At 50.5% G+C, this 18,950-nt stretch overlaps 1 protein-coding gene across 3 annotated transcripts; it reads left to right on the forward strand.

The window, feature by feature from the left end:
- The first annotated feature begins 114 nt into the window (after window positions 1-114).
- CUNH19orf47 (chromosome unknown C19orf47 homolog) lies at window positions 115-17,914 on the forward strand. Of its 3 annotated transcripts, XM_042667928.1 has the most exons (11): window positions 115-183; window positions 3,084-3,203; window positions 5,018-5,069; window positions 7,503-7,590; window positions 7,674-7,788; window positions 10,075-10,156; window positions 11,548-11,685; window positions 14,201-14,350; window positions 15,206-15,276; window positions 16,453-16,804; window positions 17,352-17,914. In XM_042667928.1, the coding sequence occupies exons 2-11, from the start codon at window positions 3,159-3,161 to the stop codon at window positions 17,429-17,431; spliced, it is 1,173 nt and encodes a 390-aa protein (XP_042523862.1). In that variant the 5' UTR covers window positions 115-183; window positions 3,084-3,158; the 3' UTR covers window positions 17,432-17,914. The 3 variants fall into 3 exon arrangements, with proteins under 3 accessions (XP_042523862.1, XP_042523859.1, XP_042523861.1); XM_042667925.1 differs by lacking the exon at window positions 17,352-17,914 and having other exon boundaries at window positions 16,453-17,086; XM_042667927.1 differs by lacking the exon at window positions 17,352-17,914 and having other exon boundaries at window positions 118-137; window positions 16,453-17,086.
- The last annotated feature ends 1,036 nt before the right edge of the window (window positions 17,915-18,950 follow it).

Here is an 18,950-nt window from a genome sequence, read left to right on the forward strand (position 1 = left end):
AAGCAGTCACGTGATGCCCTCTCGCTGGTTGTGGCGGACCGGAAGGCTAGAGCGTCCGTGGTAGCTAGCTCAGAGTGACTTCGGTGCGGGGCGGAACTTCCGGGGCGGGAGGAGGGAAAAGGGTTATCTGACAGTTGGTACGGTCTGGAGGGCGGGCGGCGCGTGTCGGTGCTACCGGGCCGGGTGAGCTAGATAAGGCGTGAACCGGGAGAGGAGGGACTGGGCTGGGTGGGATGCGGGATGGAGGGCGTCCGGGGCTCCATAATCACAATCCAGGCTCGGAGCGCTTTCTTTCTTTCTTTGCGCCTTAGTTTCCTTCTCTGGAAAATGGGGCGGGGGGGGGGGGGAGGGAGGTGGTCAAAATCCGACGGTAGCCCTCGCTTTGTGGTGACCACTTCGTCACTAGTCGTTTACCATTGGCCTTGAGGCGCGGGAAGGCTCCTTGGGTTTTCAGGCCGGTGGATTTGAGTTCAAGTTACAGCCCCGCTGTGTGGCAGCGGGCCCGTGCCTTTCCCTCTCTGAGCCTGTTTCCCCGCCTTTGCTGGGAGGGCTGATGGTCCCAGTAGCACAGATTCATTGGGTGGATTCTGAGATTTCTTCTTAAGCATAGTAAGAGATAGATCCGGGACTATAATAAAAATATTTTTTTCCAGGGTCTGGTAGCTCACGCCTAGCTACCCAGGATGCTGATATCTGAGGGTCGTGATTTGAGGCCACCTCTGGCAGGAAAGTCTATAAGACTCTGATTTCCAATTAGCCACCAAAAAGCCGGAAGCAGAGCTGTGGGTCAAGTGGTAGAGCATTGGCCTTGATTAAAAAAACAAGAAAAAAGAAAGCTCAGGGACATTGTCAGGCCCTCAGTTTAAGTCCCCAAACCAGCATACCATTGCAGGCAGGCGGGCATGCGGGCGTGCACACACACACACACCACACACAGAGTTCTGAAAGTCAAGGGTATACCTAAAAATCCCCCAAAAAAGTAACAGGGAAGAAGCTCAGAGATGGCCATAGGAGACATAAAACTGGTCCTGGGGCAAAGTGACTTCCTGCTTGGCCACATTTGTGGGGTCCTGTAAGTATAGTTTTGTTTTTTTTCTTCTTCCTTGAAGATGACTGGTTCATATTCATCAATTGGACAAGGAAAAAGTGCTTTGCCATCCTAATGGAAAACTTAACTTTGCTTTCCATAAGAAAAAGGAAAACTTAACCTGAAATATAATGGAAATAAAATAGTCCAATTATAGGCAGTCAATGAAAGGTAATTGAGAAACAGATGATTAATACTATTTGGTGATATGTTGTCAGATCCCATGGACCCCATGAAGTGGTGGTGGGGGCAGTGTATGTGCATGAATGCATACGTGTGCTGGTGTTATGGCTTGAACTCATGGCCTGAGTGCTGTCCCTGAGCTTTTCTACTCCAGGCTATTGCTCTACCACTTGAGCCACACCTCCTCTTCTGGCCTTTTGCAGGTTAATTGAGCTAAGCATCTCGTGGACTTTTTCTGCCCAAGCTGGCTTTGAGCTGTGATACTCAAAGCTCAGCCTCCTGAGTAGTTTAGGATTACAATGAGCTACCAGTGGTCAGCTCAAGATTTATTAATTAAGTACATACTTACCACTTGCTGAATATTGCTCTAAGGGCTTTAAGATTATTCCCCTACCTTTTTTGGGGGACAGAGTCTTCTCATATGGAACCCAGGCTGGTCTTGAACTTGAGATCTTGCTGTTTATTTTATCCTAGTGCTGGATTATAGTCATGTGCCACCATACCTGGCACTCATATTTTAAAGAATAATCTTAATTATTTTTACTATATAGTTGAAGGAGATGAGTTCCAAGAAATTTAAGCCACTTGCTCAGAGCAAGGGTTAGGAGGTGTTAAATCAGTCAGAATTTGGATTAGTGCTAGTAGTTGGTAAATTACTATTAATTTGGAAAATGGTAATTAAATGAGTAGGGATCTGACCTTTTATTTTATTTTTTACCAGGCCTGGGGCTTGAGCAAAGGGCCTAGGCACTGGCTTTGAGCTGCTTTTGCTCAAGGCTAGCACTCTACCACTTGAGTCACAGGGTACTTCCAGCCTTTTCTGTTTATGTGATACTGAGGAATTGAACCCAGGGCTTCATGCATGCAAGGCAAGCACTCTATCACTAAGCCACATTCTCAGCCTGGAGATGGGCTTTTAAGATGGTAGAGGAAATTGTGCATGGTAACACATACCTGTAATTCTAGCACTTGGGTAGCAGAGTCAGGGTCATGAGTTCCAAACCAGACTGGCTTCCATAGTGAGACCTGTATCAAACAAAAACAAAATGATAGGGAGAGGAAATTGAGTCCAGTGAAGACTTCTATCAGAGTGGGGGGGGGGGGAACAGGAAGATTTTGGCAATGATTACTTGAGGCCTTCCAAAGGCAAACCACAGTCCCTAGCTCTCCATCAGTCAGGTGCTAGTGGCTCACACCTGTAATCCTAGCTACTCAGGAGGCTGCAATCTGAGAATCACAATTGGAAGCCAACCCCAGGCAGAAAAGACTCTTATCTCCAATTAACCACTCAAAAATCAGAAGTGGCATTATGGCTTAAGTATACTAGCCTTGAGCTCAAAGAGGCTCAGGGACAGTGCTCAGGCCCTGAGTTCAAGCCCCACAACTGACAACAACAACAACAAAAGTCTCTTCATCAGCTTTAACCATAGCCATTGGATTGACTTGTGTTCAAGTCCTGCCCCTATTGTTACTTGCTTTATTATGTTGGGCCTATCACCCACTTTTATATACATGGGGCTTGGACTCAGGGCCTGGGTGCTGTCCCTGAGCTTCCTTTGCTCAAGCTAGCACTCTTCTACTTGTGTCACAGCACCATTTCTGGCTTTTTCTATGTATTTTGTTCAAGATAAGAGTCTCATGGACTTTCCTGCCTGGGCTGGCTTTGAACCCGATTCTCAGATCTCAGCCTCCTGAGTAACTAGGATTACAGGCGTGAGCCACCAGTGCCTAGTTCATCTATTTTTAAGTTTTGTGTTGTTTTCCTGTTTTGCTCATTTTTTGCTTTTTTTCTCTTCCCCCTCTTCCCCCTCAGGTTCTTTGTGAGAAGTCACTGAGATGTATGTACTCAGTTCCTGGCACATAGTAAACACTCGAAAGGATCTGCTCCATGGGCTTCTGGATCAGGAAGAACTTGTTTTTTAATCCCAGTAAGGTCAGTTGCATGATGTGACCTTTGGCAAATGACTGGTCCTTACTGAGTCAGATTTTTTCAATTGATGAAAACAGAGCTAATTATAGTCTTTGCTCATGAGGCCACTGTAAGACATGTGTCGAGTGTTCAGCTCTATCCTGGTGTGACTAAGTTAATACAGCAAGACCCTGGCTCAGTAACACATACAAAACTGGGAGACAGGGAAGGAAGGGAGCTTTCATCGTTCACACAGCCTGGTCTCAGTTCCTTTAGACATAGAAACTAATCTAACCTTCATTGCAAACCTCTAAGGTGAGTGACATTCATATCACCCCACTTTTCAGAGGGAGACACTGAGGCCAGACTGGCAAAGTAACTTGCCAAGACCATACTGTAGTAAGCAACAGAGGCCCTTCCATCTGGTTCCAGAGCCTTTACACTTAACCATTATGCCATCAAAATAGGTTAGGGAGCTGTGCATCAGAAACTCCCACCTGTCAGCTACTCAGGAGGCTGAGGATCACAGTTCAAAGCCAGCCTGGGCAGGGAAGTCCATGAGACTTGTCTCCAATTAATTACCCCAAAAGCCAAAAGTAGAGCTGTGGCTAAAGTGGTAGAACACCAGTCTTGAGTGAAAGAGCTAAGGGACTAAGTCCAGGCCCTGAGTTTAAGCCCTGTGACCAGCAAAAAAATAAAATAAAAAAGGCAAGAGAGTGGGGCTGTCTAGAGTGCCTGGCAGAGGGGAGGGACAGCCTGGCCAGGTAGGAAGGAGCCAGGGTAAAAGGAGTTGGAGGGGAAGGACAGGGCAGTGTGGCCAAGTGGTCCTGGAGGCTGATGGCATCGCATCGCATCATTGCTTTGAGTGTTGCCGTTCTTCTCATCATGCTTTTAAATGAAACTTGGTCGTTCACTCGCCTCCAGCTACACAGGCTCCTTGCTGTCTCTCAGATGAGCTCCTGGCTCCGGGCACTGCACTCACTGTACCTTCTGGAACACTGCTTCTCCATCAAACCACCCTGCTGCTCCTCTCCCCTCCAACAGTCTCCAGGGGTCACTTTCGGGCTTTTTTAATCACCGTGTTGAAAATTGCAACCTCTCTTCCCAAAGCCATCCTGCCAGCTTTTAACACTGCAGTGTTTGCCATTTGCTTGTTTTCTGTCTGCCTTCTCCACTCACCTGCCCCTCACCTGCAGGCTGGGCTCCATAGTATGGTCCCCTTGGGGGTCTCTGAGTGCTCTTACATAGTATTATGCTCAGGTGGTCTTTTTTTTTTTTTTTTTTTTTGGTCGGTTGTGGGGCTTGAACTCTGAGCCTGGTCACTGTCCCTCAGCTCTAAAGCTTAAGGCAAGCGCTCTACCACTTGAGCCACAGCACCACTTCTGGTTTTCTGGTGGTTCATTGGAGAGAAGAGTCGCAGACTTTCCTGCCCAGGCTGACTTGGAATCATGATCCTCAGATCTCAGCCTCCTGAGTGGCTAGGACAAACAGGCGTGAGGCACTGGCAACCTGGGCTAGGAGGTCTTGTTTGGCTGGCTGGCTGAGTATACCTGGTAGGTATTTAGGGCAGAAGGTATCCCTTTCCTGTCCCCTGTTCCAGCCGGACCCCTTGGGGTGTTTGGGACTGAAGCTGTGCCTCATCACAGGCAGAAAAGATAGTCATAGCCGCTCTGCCCCAGGCCAACTCCTGCCAGCTGCTCCAGGCTATTCTTGGTTGATGACCCCCTAGCCCAGGAATGCTCTTGTGCAGGCAGACAGACAGACAGGCACCGGGAGAGGGAGAACACACTCACAACCCCAGCGACTCATGGTCTCTCTCCTTTCTTCCTCTGTTCCAGGCTCCAGGGAGCGGGGTCAGGGCCAGGGAGAGGATGGTGTCGGTTACTATGGGTGAGTCTAGCCTTCCCTGTGGGGTCCTCTCTCCCCACTAGCCTTCCTGAGGTCCGCCCTTGTTGGTGGGGGAGGGAGAGCCAGGTCTCTGTCAGAGCAGCTGTGTTGTGATGACGAAGGTAGGGGTGGGGCTAGGGCCTTGCGCCAGGCAACCTCTGCCTGCCCCTTCTCCATGTCTGTGCTCCTGGCTGCCTAGCTTGACCATGAAGAACTTGGAGTTCCACCTGGCCAGTCAGCTTTGCTTTCCTTTCCTCAGCTGTGAAATGGAGATAATAATTCTGTGTGTTGGGTTTGAAGTGGTTAAGCATGTAAAGTCTTGGGCATAGCTCTCAACCGATATTAACTTGGTATTGTTATGTGACTTACCCTCAGATTCTTCCTTGTTATCTATATCTATTTGTCTGTCTATTTATCTATCTATCTGTCTAGCTAGCTAGCTAGCCAGCTAATTGTACTACTTGGGATTGAACCCAGGGATTTTTTTTTTTTTTTTTTTTAATTTTAATCGGTCATGGGGCTTGAACTCTGGGCCTGGGCGCTGTCCCTCAGCTCTTCAGCTCGAGGCGAGTGCTCTACCATTTGAGCCACAGCGCCACTTCCAGTTTTCTAGTGGTTTATTTGAGACAAGAGTCTCACAGACTTTCCTTGCCTGGGCTGGCTTTGAACTGTGATCCTCAGATCTCAGCCTCCTGAGTAGCTAGGATTACAGGCATGAGCCACCGGCACCCCGCTGGGATTCTTTCTTCAGGGCTGATGAAGGGCTCTGGTCCTATGCATGTCCTCAAAGATGAGCTTTGGCTGGCTGTCCAAAAATCTCCTTGGGAGAGATGTGGCCCACAGATCTGCCCCTGAGCCTTCTATGCCACCCATGCAGTAGCTGATCCCTCATGTCTTTCACAAATATTTTTTTTGGGAGGGGGGGGTTTGGGTCCAGTCGTGGGCCTGAACTCTGGGCCTCGGTGCTGTCCCTCAGCTCTTCAGCTCAAGGCTAGTGCTGTACAACTTGAGCCATAGTGCCACTTGTGGCTTTTTTTCCCCTGCTTATGTGGTGCTGAGGAATTGAACCCAGGACCTCATGCATGCAAGGCAAGCGCTCTACCAATGAGCCACCTTCCCAGCCCATCCCTCATGTCTTGTGCTCCACTCTGTACCTCAGTTGTCTTATAAGTAATACAGATTTCTAATTCGCTAAAATAGTATAAGCTGGGCATGGTAGTGCAATGCCTGTAACCCCAGCTACTTGGGAGGCAATGCTGCTTGACTCCTAGGTGGTCCATTGTGTGCAAAGTGTGCAAGCCTGCAGCTATTGCAGTTTTGTTGCTGTAAAAGATGATGGTTCCCACTTTTGGGCATTTACCCAAACGATTACAAACAAGGGTATACCAAAGCTATCAGCACAACCGTTTATCACAGTATTATTTACCATAGCTTAAATATGGAACCAACCCAGATGCCCCTCAGTAGATGAATGGATCAGGAAAATGTGATAGATCTATATGCTGGAATTCTACGCCTCCATCAGAAAGAATGACATTACCCCATTTGTTAGGAAATGGAAAGACTTGGAAAAAAATATATTAAGTGAAGTAAGCCAGGCCCAAAGAAACATGGGTCCCATGGTTTCCCTTATTTGCAATAACTCGTATATGTCTAGGACGAGCAGAAAAGTTAAAAAGTTATGTATATATAACCATATAAGATGATGTTAAGCAAAATGAACCCTAAGATAGGAACACAAGTGGTTTTTTTCTTTCTTGCTGTTATTTTTAACATATTTATGATGTACTATGTGATTTTTTTTTTTTTTGTTTCTTTTGTATGTTCTTCTCCCATGGTATAACCCCTGTTTTCACTGTATTTGATTCCAGTGCCCTGCATCTTGTATATACTTTTTTCTAATTTGGGGAGGGGAAGAGAACTAACAAAATGCTGAAATAAGGATACAGGCTGACCTACTGTAACAATGAGATGTACAAGACACTATGTTGAAAACAAACTTTAGAACTTGGTTGGGGGAGGAGTTGGGGAGGTGGGGAGGAAAGGGCTATTAAGGGTAAAACAAAGGAGGAGGTAATAATGCTTCATAGGAAATGTACTCATTACCTTACTTGTGTAACTGTAGCCCCTCTGTACAGTATTTTTTTTTTTTTTTGGGTCTGGTTGTGGGGCCTGAACTCTGGGCCTGGGCGCTGTCCCTCAGCTCTTCAGCTCAAGGCTAGTGCTCTACCACTTGAGCCACAGCACCACTTCTGGCTTTTTTCCTTTTGCTTATGTGGTGCTGAGGAATCGAACCCAGGGCCTCAGGCATGCAAGGCAAGCGCTCTACCACTGAGCCACCTTCCCAGCCCTCTGTACAGTATTTTTAAAATAAAAAACATTAAAAAAAAAAAATGATGGTAAGAATAACTGCACTCTGTCCTGTCTACCCTGAAGCCACTTCTGAGTGGATCCAGTTTTTTAAAGAAGCCGGCATTCCCCCGGGCCCTGCTGTGAATTACGCTGTGATGTTTGTGGATAACAGGTGAAGCAAATGAAGGGACAAGTGAGCTTGGGCGGGGGGAGGCGGAGCTGGCCCGTCCCCGCCCACCTTCCCCTTCCATGCAGGATCCAGAAGAGCATGCTGCTGGACCTCAACAAGGAGATCATGAACGAGCTGGGCGTGACGGTTGTAGGGGACATCATCGCCATCCTCAAGCACGCCAAGGTGGTGCACCGCCAGGTGGGTGTGCTGCTGCAGAGCCAGCAGGAGACCTGGTGGCAAAGGCAGGTCAGCCTGGGTGCCAAGGCTGGGTCAGCTGTTTGCTGTATGCCACAGGCATGTCACCTCACCTCTGTGACTTATTTTCTCTGTTCAGCGAGCATGTCTATTGTGAAAGGTGTTTTTGAGTATTAAGTGGACAGGCACAGGCAAAACTGCTAGAATCTGGCCTCAAGAAACGTTCTCTGTAATTATGATCATTGCTGACTCTTATTTTCCTCATTCTGATTGTCACCTGCCTTCCTGGCCTTCTCTGTCTCCAGGCAGGAGTTTGTGCTGTGGGACTGGGGTGACATCCTGGCCCTTCCAGTATGGCTTCTCCACTTGTCATAGTGACCCACCTCCCCACACCTCTGAATAGGCTGCACACCCTGCATCGGGTGCTGGTGTCTCTACCAGAGATTATGTGGCCTGGAGGGAGGTCCTTACTGAGTACCGGCGAGGTATGGGGTGCTATCTCTATCCATTGCACACACGAACTCCTTGACCCCTTAGGACTCCGCTGGCCCCAGCAAGAGACTTGCTGCAGAGCTGAGCTCTCAGGACCCTGCTTTATCCCTATACGGTTTCTGATTCCTTCTAGTAGCTTCTTCTAGCTCAGGCTCAGGCCTTGAGCTGTCCATCCTATGGACAGGATTCCTCAGTAATGCTTCCTCAAAGAGGGATATTAGCTCAGTGGAAAGGGCAATGTGCTAAACATTCTTTTTTTCTGTAAGCTTTTTGTTTTTAATTTTTTTGTTTGTTTGTTTATTTATTTGTTGGTCATGGGGCCTGAACTCTGGGCCTGGATGCTGTCCCTCAGCTTTTCAGCTGAATCAGCTGAAGGATAGCACTCTACCACTTGAGCCACAGCGCCACTTCTGGCCTTTTCTGCTTATGTGGTTCTGAGGAATCGAACCCAGGGCCTCATGCATGCAAGGCAAGCGCTCTACCACTGAGCCACCTTCCCAGCCTCTCATTTTTAATTTTTTGTGGTAAGCATGCTGGGGCTAGAACTCAGGGCCTCCTACATACTGAGCAAGTGCTCTACCAACGAACTCCTTTCCCGGCCTCCTGTTTGTATTTTAAACTTTTACACTTGGGATTGTGTGTGTGTGTGTGTGTGTGTGTGTGTGTGTGTGTGTGTGTGTGTGTTTTCCTGGAGCTTGAACTCAAGGCCTGAGTGCTATCCATGAACTTTTTCACTCAAGGCTGGCGCTCTACCACTTGATCCACAGTTCCACTTCCAGCTTTTTTGGTAGTTAATTGGAAGTAAGAGGCACAGATTTTCCTTGCCTGGGCTGGCTTTGAATCAGGATTCAAAGTATTTTCATTGTCCTTTCCTTGTTTCAATCGTCTTGACCATTTTGGTTTTAGGGATGGAGACCAAACCCAGGGCTCTGAGATTGCTAGGCAGGCTCTCTGCCACTGGCTGCCTTGACAGTTGTTTGTTTTTTTTTGTTGTTGTTGTTGTTCCCCACGTGCCCTCTCCTCCCCCCAATGGCCTGGGCACTGTCCCTGAGCTTTTGTGCTCAAGGCTAATACTCTACTACTTTGAGCCATAGCTCTACTTCTACTTTTCTGGTGGTTAATTAGAGATAAGAGTCCCATGGAGCTGGGCACTGGTGGCTCATGCCTGTAATCCTAACTACTCAGGAGGCTGAGATCTGAGGATTGCAGTTCAAAGCCAGCCCTGGCAGGGAAATCCATGAGACTCTTATCTCCAATGAACCACCAGAAAACTGGAAGTGGAGCTGTGGCTCAAAGTGGTAGAGTGCTGGCCTTGAGCAAAAGAGCTCAGGCATAGTGCCCAGGCCCTGAGTTCAAGCCCTATGACCACCACCAACAAAAATTAATCTCTTGCACTCTCCTGTGCAGGCTGGCTTCAAACCATGATCCTCAGATCTCAGCCTCCTGACTAGTTAGGATTATAAGGATGAACCACCATTGCCCTGCCCCTTGACAGTTTTAAAGTTCTGCTCAAATATTTCAGGAACCATCCCTTTGTTTCTGGGTACGTGATACTTTCCTCTGGTCAGGAGCAAGATGGTTCATGCCTGTAATCCCTGCCCTCAGGAGGTGGAGGCCAGCCAGGCTGCATAGCAAGTTTGAGGTTAGGCTGGGCTATTCACTGCGACCTCCGATCTCATCTCCAAAAAACAAAATGGGTCAATGCTGCTTCTTTGGTGTTGAATTTCTGACCCTCCAACTGCTGCCCAGATCTCCAGTCCCCATTCCTCTGGCTGACTCTATTCCTATTTTTCATAGGACGTATGCAAAGCTGCCACGGAGTCGGTGCCCTGCAATCCCAGCTCCCTCTCAGGCGAGCTTCGCCGTGCTGCCTCTAGCGGTGAGTGTTGTATGCCCAGAACCACCTCTTCACCGCCCTGGCAGGAACAGGGAAGGCACTTTTGTTTGTCCCATCCTGTGGTTTGCACAGGTAGAAACAAAGCCACCTGAGGCCCTCCTTCCCAGGGAGACAGTAGACTGGGCAGCAAGTAGCCATTGTCTGTCATCTGTCTGTCTGTTTCTGTACTGAAGATTGAACTCAGGGCTTTGCGCTCACTCCTAATCCATGTGTATGTTTTTTTTGGGGGGGGTCATGGGGCTTGAACTCGGCCTGGGGGCTGTCCCTGAGCTCTTCAGCTCAAGGCTAGCGCTCTATCACTTGAGCCACAGTAGTGGTTTATTGGGGATAAGAGTCTCACAGTCTTTCCTGCCCGGGCTGGCTTTGGGCTGGCTTTGAACTGTGATCCTCAGATCTCAGCCTCCTGAGTAGCTAGGATTACAGGTGTGAGCCACCAGCGCCTGGCCATGTGCTTGTTTTTGTGCCAGTTCTGAGGCTTGAACTCAGGATCTGTCCCTGAGCTTTTTTGCTCAAGGCTGGTGTTCTGCCACTTGAGCCACAGCTCCACTTCTGACTTTTTTGGTGGTTCATTGAAGATAAGAGTCTCATGGACTTCCTTGCCCAGGCTGGGCTTCAAACTTCTATTCTTAGATCTCAACCTCCTGAATAGCTAGGATTATAGGTGTGAGTCACTAGCACCTGGCTTTTAAAAAATCATTTTTCGAGATGGGGTATCTTGTTGTGTAGCCCAGGCTGGTCTTAAACTCTTAACCACAAATGACCCTCCTACTTCAGACTCCTCAGTAGCTGGTACTACAGGTGCTCACCACTATGCCTGGCAAAACTGTGGTTATAAACACAGACATTTATTCCTTATGATTTTATGGGTTGGCTGGTTATTTGGGCTCAGAGCCAGCTCAATGGATCCCAGTGGTACCATGGCAGCTGAATTAAGGTTGGATGATCAATGATGGCTCCATTCACAGGTCTGGTAACTTTGTTATTTGGGCTTACAGAGGTGACTTGGCCAGTGCCACTTGTTGCACAGCAGGCTAGCCCAGGCATATGCCCACTGCAGTGGTCTCCGTAACAGCAGGCCCCAGTGCTCAAAGCCCCTTGCATAGTATTTGCTCTTTTTTAATTGTCAAGAAAAGTCATGTGGCTGAGCTCCATCTGTGTGGGCTGGAGCGACCCAAAGGCATGGATGTGGGGAAATGGAGCCAATCAGGGCTCATTTCCACAGCATCCATAGCACAGCCCCAGGAAAGGATTCCACTATGGTGAATGGCTTTCCAGACATAGGACACTCCATGCAGCCCCATGCTCACTGACCCCAAGTTCCAGTTCTTCCTCCTGGGAGCACACCCAATCAGCATTGCTATCCTTCCCTGCAGCTGCCTCCCGAATGATCGCCAACAGCCTGAACCGAGACTCCCCGCCCAGCACTCCCCCCAGGCGGCCAGACACCAGCACCTCCAAGATCTCTGTCACTGTGTCTAACAAGATGGCTGCAAAGGGTGCCAAGGCTGCCGGTGAGGAGGCAGGCTGTGGGGGAGGGGCTGGAGAATATAGATGCAAAGGTTTTGATGGTGGGGGTCATGTTCCCCATACCCTAGATGTGTAGAGCATGTGGGCCTGAATTGCCTCTGAATTCGGCCATCATCTCCACCCTGGGAGCCTCCCTGGTGGTTCAGGAAGACACAGAGGTCTTTTTGAGACCGGCTCTCATTCTGTAGCCCAGGCCAGCCTTGAATTCTCCATCCTTCTACGTCAGCCGCAGGAGAGCTGGGGTTTCACATTGTGCGCCACTACACCTGGCCACTCAGTCTTTTTTTTTAAAAATCAGGTGTTCCCTGAGTTCCCACTGGTGTTTGATGCCTGGGGACAAAGGTAAAGAACCCACCATCTCTCAGCAGCCAGAAGGGTCCTTGTAGACCTCCAGTCTGACCCCCTAGGGGTTCCTCTTAGTTGGATAATGAGGCCCAGCCTTCCCCACAGGGCCCCTGGAGCCTCCATCGCCTGCATCTCTTCCTCTTGACCACTAGCTCAGTGTGCCTCCCAGTCCTCAGTGTGGGCCTTCATCTGGAAACTCCTACCTGCCTGGATTTCTCCATGGCTGGTTTTTGTTCCTGTGCCCTGTCTCATTCTAAAAGTTGGGAGCCTTTCTAGCCCCCATCTCCAGCATACTCTGGCTTTCTTTGTCAGCTCATCATGATGGTCTAATGCATATGTAGAAACTGAGGCCTGGGGGTAGGGGGGAGCTTCATTTTTCTAATGTCCTGTGTTCTCATATGACACCCCCTGTCATTGCTTGTGTGTCTGGAAGAGCCCCACCCCTTCTGGCCTTTGATTAGTGTGCCATGAACTAGAAAGTTCAATTAGCAACTATGGCACTGAAACAATGGTGATCAAGAGGGACTGGCCTTTTCATCCCTTGACACTTGAAGGAATTAATTTTTTCTTGGTACCAGTACTCTTGAACTCAGGGCCTGGGCTCCGCTCCTTAGATTTTTTTGCTTAAGGCTGGTGCTCTACCACTTCTGGATTCTTGGTGGCCAATTGGAGATAAGAGTCTCATGGAAGCCAGGCCTGTAATCTTTAGCTGCTCAGGAGGCTGAGATATGAAGATCATGGTTCAAGGCCAACCCAGGTAGGAAAGTCTGTGAGACTCTTTGCTCCAATTAACCACCAAAAAACTGGAAGTGCCATTGTGGCTCAAAGTAGTAGAGCGTTAGCATTGAGCAAAAGAGCTCAGGGACAGTGTCCAGGCCCTGAATTCAAGCCCCATGACTGACAAAAAATAAAAGTAAGAGTCTCAGACTTTTCTGCTGGACTGGCTTTGAATGTGATCCTCATATCTCAGCCTCCTGAATAGGATTATAAGTGTGAATCACTGATGCCCATCCTGGAATTTTGTGTGTATGCCAATATCTGGCATTGTACCACTTGAGTCATGCCTCCAGTCTGCTATTTTGCTACTTAATTGGAGATGGAATTACAATAAGTTTTCTGCCCTTGCTGGCTTCCACAAGTAGTCCCCCAGGTCTCCTCCTGAGTAACTAGGATAATAGGAGTGAGCCACTGTGCCCGGCTTGTTTAATTGGGCTACCAGATGTGGTAGCCCAAGTCTGTAATCCCAGCCTTGAGTCTGAAATGTCCCAGGCTAGTCTGGGATCGCAGTTAGTTCAAGGACAGACTGGGCTGAAAAACAAGCAAGCCCGGGGCTGGGAAGGTGGCTCAGTGGTAGAGCGCTTGCCTTGCATGCTTGAGGCCCTGGGTTCGATTCCTCAGCACCACATAAGCAAAAAGAAAAAAGCCGGAAGTGGTGCTGTGGCTCAAGTGGTAGAGCGCTAGCCTTGAGCTGAAGAGCTGAGGGACAGCACCCAGGCCCAGAGTTCAGGCCCCACGACCGGACCCAAAAATAAAACACAAAAAAACAAGCAAGCCTTTTGCTATTACAAAGAAAAGGGCACCTTCTGCCTGGCAGCAGCTATTAAGTAGGCTGGGGCAGGGGAGTCTAGTAAAAAAACCATAATTTATAGTTTACTTTTTCACTCTGGATAGTCTTTTTTTTTTTCTTCTCTTTTTTCTGGTAGGGGAAATAAACCCAGGATGTTGCACTTGCTAGGCAAGTGCTTTGCCAGTTACATGCCAACCACTGTAATTTCCAAATAGAAATAATTCAGCTTGATTACTTGTTAAAAAGTGAGCATTTAAAAGAGAGAGAATGGGAGAGAAAGCGAAGAAAAAAAAGTGTAGCTGTGAAAGTGGTACCTGTGGTGTTCTAGAACCTTCCCACTATCCAGTGGGTTCCTTGTGTAAAGAGATTAGGCTGGAGACCCTGGTGGGCCACAGAGAGCCTGAGATCCCCAGAGCTTCCTGTGACCTCATCCAGGCCTGGGAGCTCCTGGCTATGTCAGAGCTGTAGGATAAGGGGTTCCGGTCAGGCACGGGTAGAGATGAAGGGCAGCAGTGTGCCCTCTGCCAGTGCCAGGAGAGCGGCCTATCCCGGTGGGTGCTGACCCTGTCCGTGTCTCCCCACCGCAGCTCTGGCCCGCAGGGAGGACGAGAGCCTGGCTATTCCTGCCAAGAGGCGCCGGGTCACTGCGGAGATGGAGGGGAAGTACATCATCAACATGCCCAAAGGCACCACCCCCCGCACCCGCAAGATCCTGGAGCAGCAGCAGGCCGCCAAAGGTACTGGCCTGGGGTGCACATGGCATTGTGCGCATGCCCAGGGCACGCTGGCTGGCATTGCAGATGGCTCTTCCACCCCTCGTTCCTGAGGGCGGGGCATGGAGTCTGGGAAGGCTTTCATTTTTATGCCAGTTGTGGGGCTTAAAGTCAAGGCCTGTCACTTGCTCACAGCCGTCTCTACTCCCTGAGCCACACCTCTAGCTTTTTGCTGGTTATGTGGAGATGGCGTTTCTTGGACTTTATTGCCTGGATGAGCTTTGAACTACGATCCACCCGTTCTCAGTCTGAAGAGTAGTTAGTTAGGATCACAGGCATAAGCCACCAGTGCCCAGCAAGATTTGTGTTTTACTTAGGGAAAGCACTCATGATCAGATCCTCAGAGGCTGTGTCCCCAATGTAAAAGGAGTAGGAGGGGCTGGGATGATGGCTCAGCGGTAGAGTGCTTGACTCCCATGCATGAGGCCCTGAGTTCGATTCCTCAGCACCACGTAAACAGAAAAGCGGAAGTGGTGCTTGGCTCAAGTGGTAGAGCACTGCCTTGAGCTGAAGAGCTCAGAGATAGGGCCCAGGCCCAGAGTTAAAAAAAAGCCCCACGACCGACCAAAAAAAAAAAGGAGTAGGATTAAGAACCCTCACCCCCATTTCATGAACTTGTACTAAGGTACAGGGAATTTTCAGTGTCAATTTGAGTTGATCTTTGGCATTTGACATTTGCCAGTGAGGAGGCAAAACCTGACCATCCCTGCTGGGGCTGAGTGACCGGTGTCGGTGCCAGCTGTGCCATCCCTTAGTATCTGCACCTGGGACCCCAAGAAGGGCTCACAGTGCTCCCTGATAGTTTCATTCTCTTCCCAGGTCTCCATAGGACATCTGTGTTCGACCGCCTTGGAGCTGAGACCAAGGCAGACACGACCACAGGGAGTAAGGTGAGTGGCATGGAGAAGTGACTGCCCTGGACATCTCTGCCCTCTTCCTGCACCTGCCCTGGCCCATCTCCCAGCCCCACTTCTCTTCATTGCTCTGGTGGCTTTCCTGGCTCTCTGATCACTACTAGGTTTGCTCTCTGCAGCTACCCCTTTCCTGGGGCCCAGCCTAGGGTGCCCACCTTCCCACACCAATTCCTGAGTCCGAGGATTCCATGTCCAGCTCCTCCACCACCCTCCCTCCTTGGAGAGGGCGGTGACCTCCTGATCAATCCCCACAGCTGTCACACCACTGCAGGAGCATGTGCTGTAGTGGACAGCTGTCCTCCTCCCCCTCAGAGACCCAAGGCTTTTCTGTGCCTACCATGAAATTCACACTTCTTGCTGGGGCCCCCGAGCCCACTGGCTGTCTGGGTGACCATGGTCAGGCACTTAAGCCCTTATGCCTATTTCCTCAGATCAGGCAGGTACATGTGAGAGGGGGCATCTTGGGGGTGGTAAGCGCATCTTAGATGCTACCTTTGAGGGACTCTATAGAATATTTCCTTCCTGCCAATCACCAGCGCACGCTCTGCCTCTGTCCCGCCTCCCACAGTGACATGTGGAAGCACTCAGGGGATGGACTGTGTCCTAGTGAGTAGTGATTCCCCTGGAGGGCCTGGCCGTCCCTTTCTTCCCTGTCTCCCACCCTCAGATCTCTCTCTGTTCACACTCCTTGAAGAATACACCGCTGTCTGACAGAAGCACTGGTGGTGTCGTGTCTGGTTCCATGCCTGACTCCCTACTGGACTGTAAGCCCATGAGGGCAGGCTAAGGCCGTCCTGGCCATCTCTAGGTCTCTAGCCTGCCCAGCCTAGGACAGGGTGCAAAGTCAGGCTCACCAGATGGCCGAAGGCATCTTTGTCTCTGTGCTGTCCTACAGACCTGGCCGCTGTCTTCCCTCTGAGTGGCACATGCTGTCCCCCCATGCCCACATGAGCCCACTTCCTCTGGCTCTCAGAGCTCAGTAGCTGTGTTCTTTGTCAGGGAACCTTGCTTGCTGCCAGGCCAGCTCCCTGAGTCCCCCATCACGGTCCTCACCACTGTCTCAGTTGTCACCCATGGCTGTTTCCCCTCCACTTGCCCCCTGTGTGGAGGAGGAGGTGGTAGGTTGAGTGACTTGGGCCTCTCTGATGTCAGCCCACAGGAGTTTTCAGCCGCCTGGGGGCCACCCCAGAGATGGATGATGATCTGGCCTGGGACAGCGACAATGACAGCAGCAGCTCTGTCTTGCAGTATGCTGGGGTCCTGAAGAAGCTGGGGCGGGGCCCAGTGAAGGCCAGTCCCCAGCCAGTCCTGCCGGTCAAAGCCAAGGCCACAAGCTCCAAGGCAACAGTACCCACTGCCCCAACGCTGCGGCGCCTGGCGCTCTCCTCACCTCCCAGGCTCGAGAAGAAGTCAGAGTCCCTGGCCAAAGTGAGCATCATCCACAGACTGGGCAAGGCCGCCCCAGTGTCCGAGGCCCAGGACAGCCAAGTCACCAGCACCAAGAGTAAGTCATCAGCCAAGGTGAAGGTCACCATTAAGAGGACTCCGGTGGGGCCCCGGGGAAGCAGTTCCAGTGAGGGCCTTGGTGCCCAGATGGATCACACAGGCACCGTGAGCGTGTTCAAAAGACTGGGCCACAGGACCTTCTAGCCCACGTGGAGGGTGGGAGAGGGGGGCGGGCTTCCCTGTTCCCTCCTCCTGCTGATTCTGGACAACATGGCTGTCGAGTGGCCCCGCTGGGCTGAGCCCTCTGCTCTGGGATAGTCACTGTGGCTGGACCTCACCTGCTCTGGGATGGCCCCTTCTCTCCTGCCCTCTGCCCTCCCCCATGGCCTTGGCAAGACCCTGCTTTTCTACCTCTCCCTAGCGCCCTCCCCTCTCAGCTGCCCCAAACTCCCTCTCCCTATTCCTCGTCCACAGAGACATCACCCTAAGGTCCCCTCATATCCCCCCCACTTACTTCCCTTACCCCCCCCCCCCCCCAGCCACTCTAGCCTCCCTTCCTCCCTTCACTCTTTCATTTCTCTTCTGTTTTCTGTCCCGGTGGCAAGGCCCGACTCTCCGCTGCATCCTGCCCGACCCTCCTGTGCCTCCGGCCTCTCAGCGACCCCCTCGCCGACGCTGGCGTTGAGCCTGTCGAGACTCTTAGCTGTCCCTGGGCTGCTGTGGGGTACCTGGGTGTGTTTTCCTCTCTCAAAAGCCCTGCCCGGGACTGGTGGGCAAGGGGGTATCACAGGGGAGACTGATCGGAGAGAGAAGACAATGGCGTTTTAATATATTTTTTGTGAGTTCCCATCTGTTTCCCTCCCCTCCTTGGGGTGAGAGGCAGGTCAGGTTTTCACACCAACACAGTGCTGGGGTTGCAGGGGCGGGGCGGGGGGTGTCACTGGCCAAGTGACGGGGCTCGATCCCGAAAAGCTGAGTTCCTGCACACACTCAGGCCCCATCTCCATTCTGTTAAGCCACCTCCTCCCCCTACAAACAGAGCTGTCACTCTGCCACCTCCCATCCTGTTTCTGTCACTCTGCCTGTTGTTCCTACCTGGGCTCCATTTGTGAGCACTGATGGGTCCAATCTCGCTCCTTGCTCTCAGCAGCCACACTTCTGTCATAGAGACTGCCATGGGCAGGGCAGGCCAGGCTTCCCCCCCCCCCCCGCCTCCCCCACCCCCACCCCGGTTGGAACTCTGTCCTCTTTAGTGAGGGAGAGGGTGTCTGTGAGGATGTGGTCCATAGAAACTGGCTAGGGCACTGCAGGGGTGAGGTGGGAGAAGGCTCAGAGGAGGTGACACAAGCAGTTTTGCAAAGTCCAGAATATGCTGGCACAGGGAGGGCTGGGACAAAGGCCTTGGGCAGGGGGACAAAGAGCATGAAGAAGGCTGGCCTACAAGTACAAGCCTTCAGTTCTTTCAGGTTAGGCTGGTGGACTGAAGCTCTGACGGCCTGGGATGGCTCTATGTCCAGTGTTGGAGAGCTCCCATCTCAACCAATAAAAGCTGGGTATGGTGGTGCCTGCCTGTCATCCCTGTTATGGTGGCCCAGGCATAAGCCAGGGATCCTATTTGAAAAGTCTAAAAGCCTGAGAACATGTCTCAAGTGGCAGAGCACCTGCCTGAAAAGCTTAAGACTGTTAAGTTCAAATCCAACTACCTCAAAAAAAAAAAAAAAAAAATCAGGCTAGGCATGTCTATAATCCTAGCTTCTTAGGAGGTTGAGATCTGAGGATTGAGGTTCAAAGCCAGCCTGGGCAGGAAAGTGTATGAGGAGACTCTTATCTCTAAAAAACTACTCAGAAAAAGCTGGCAGTGGTGCTGTGGCTCAAGTGGTATAGTGCTAGCCTTGAACAAAGGAAGCTCAGGGACAGTGCCCAGTCCCTGAGTTCAAACCCTAGCACCAGCATCAGAAAAATACAGATAGATAAATAAATAAATAATTAGGCTAAGTGTTGGTGGCTCACGCCTATAATCCTAGTTCAAAGGTTCAAAGCCAGCCTGCACAGGAAAGTCCATGAGATTCTTAAATCCAAAGAACCACAAAAAGGCTGAAAGTGGAGGTATGGCTCAAGTGGCAGAGCACTAGCCTTGAGCAAGAAAACCTTAGAGACAGTGTTCAGTCCTAGAGTTCAGACCCAGACCTGGCAGGAAAAAAAAA

This window comes from Dipodomys spectabilis, unplaced genomic scaffold, assembly GCF_019054845.1.
Source record: "Dipodomys spectabilis isolate Male_0828 unplaced genomic scaffold, ASM1905484v1 ptg000422l, whole genome shotgun sequence".
Classification (NCBI taxonomy): Eukaryota; Metazoa; Chordata; class Mammalia; order Rodentia; family Heteromyidae; genus Dipodomys; species Dipodomys spectabilis.

Excerpts from the sequence above, each read along its gene's own strand:
- CUNH19orf47 (XM_042667925.1), top strand. The coding sequence starts at position 3,159 with ATGGGCTTCTGGATCAGGAAGAACTTGTTTTTTAATCCCAGTAAG. Across the intron at positions 5,070-7,502 it reads GATGGTGTCGGTTACTATGG|CCACTTCTGAGTGGATCCAG; the intron begins GTGAGTCTAGCC and ends TCTACCCTGAAG. Across the intron at positions 14,351-15,205 it reads GCAGCAGCAGGCCGCCAAAG|GTCTCCATAGGACATCTGTG; the intron begins GTACTGGCCTGG and ends TTCTCTTCCCAG.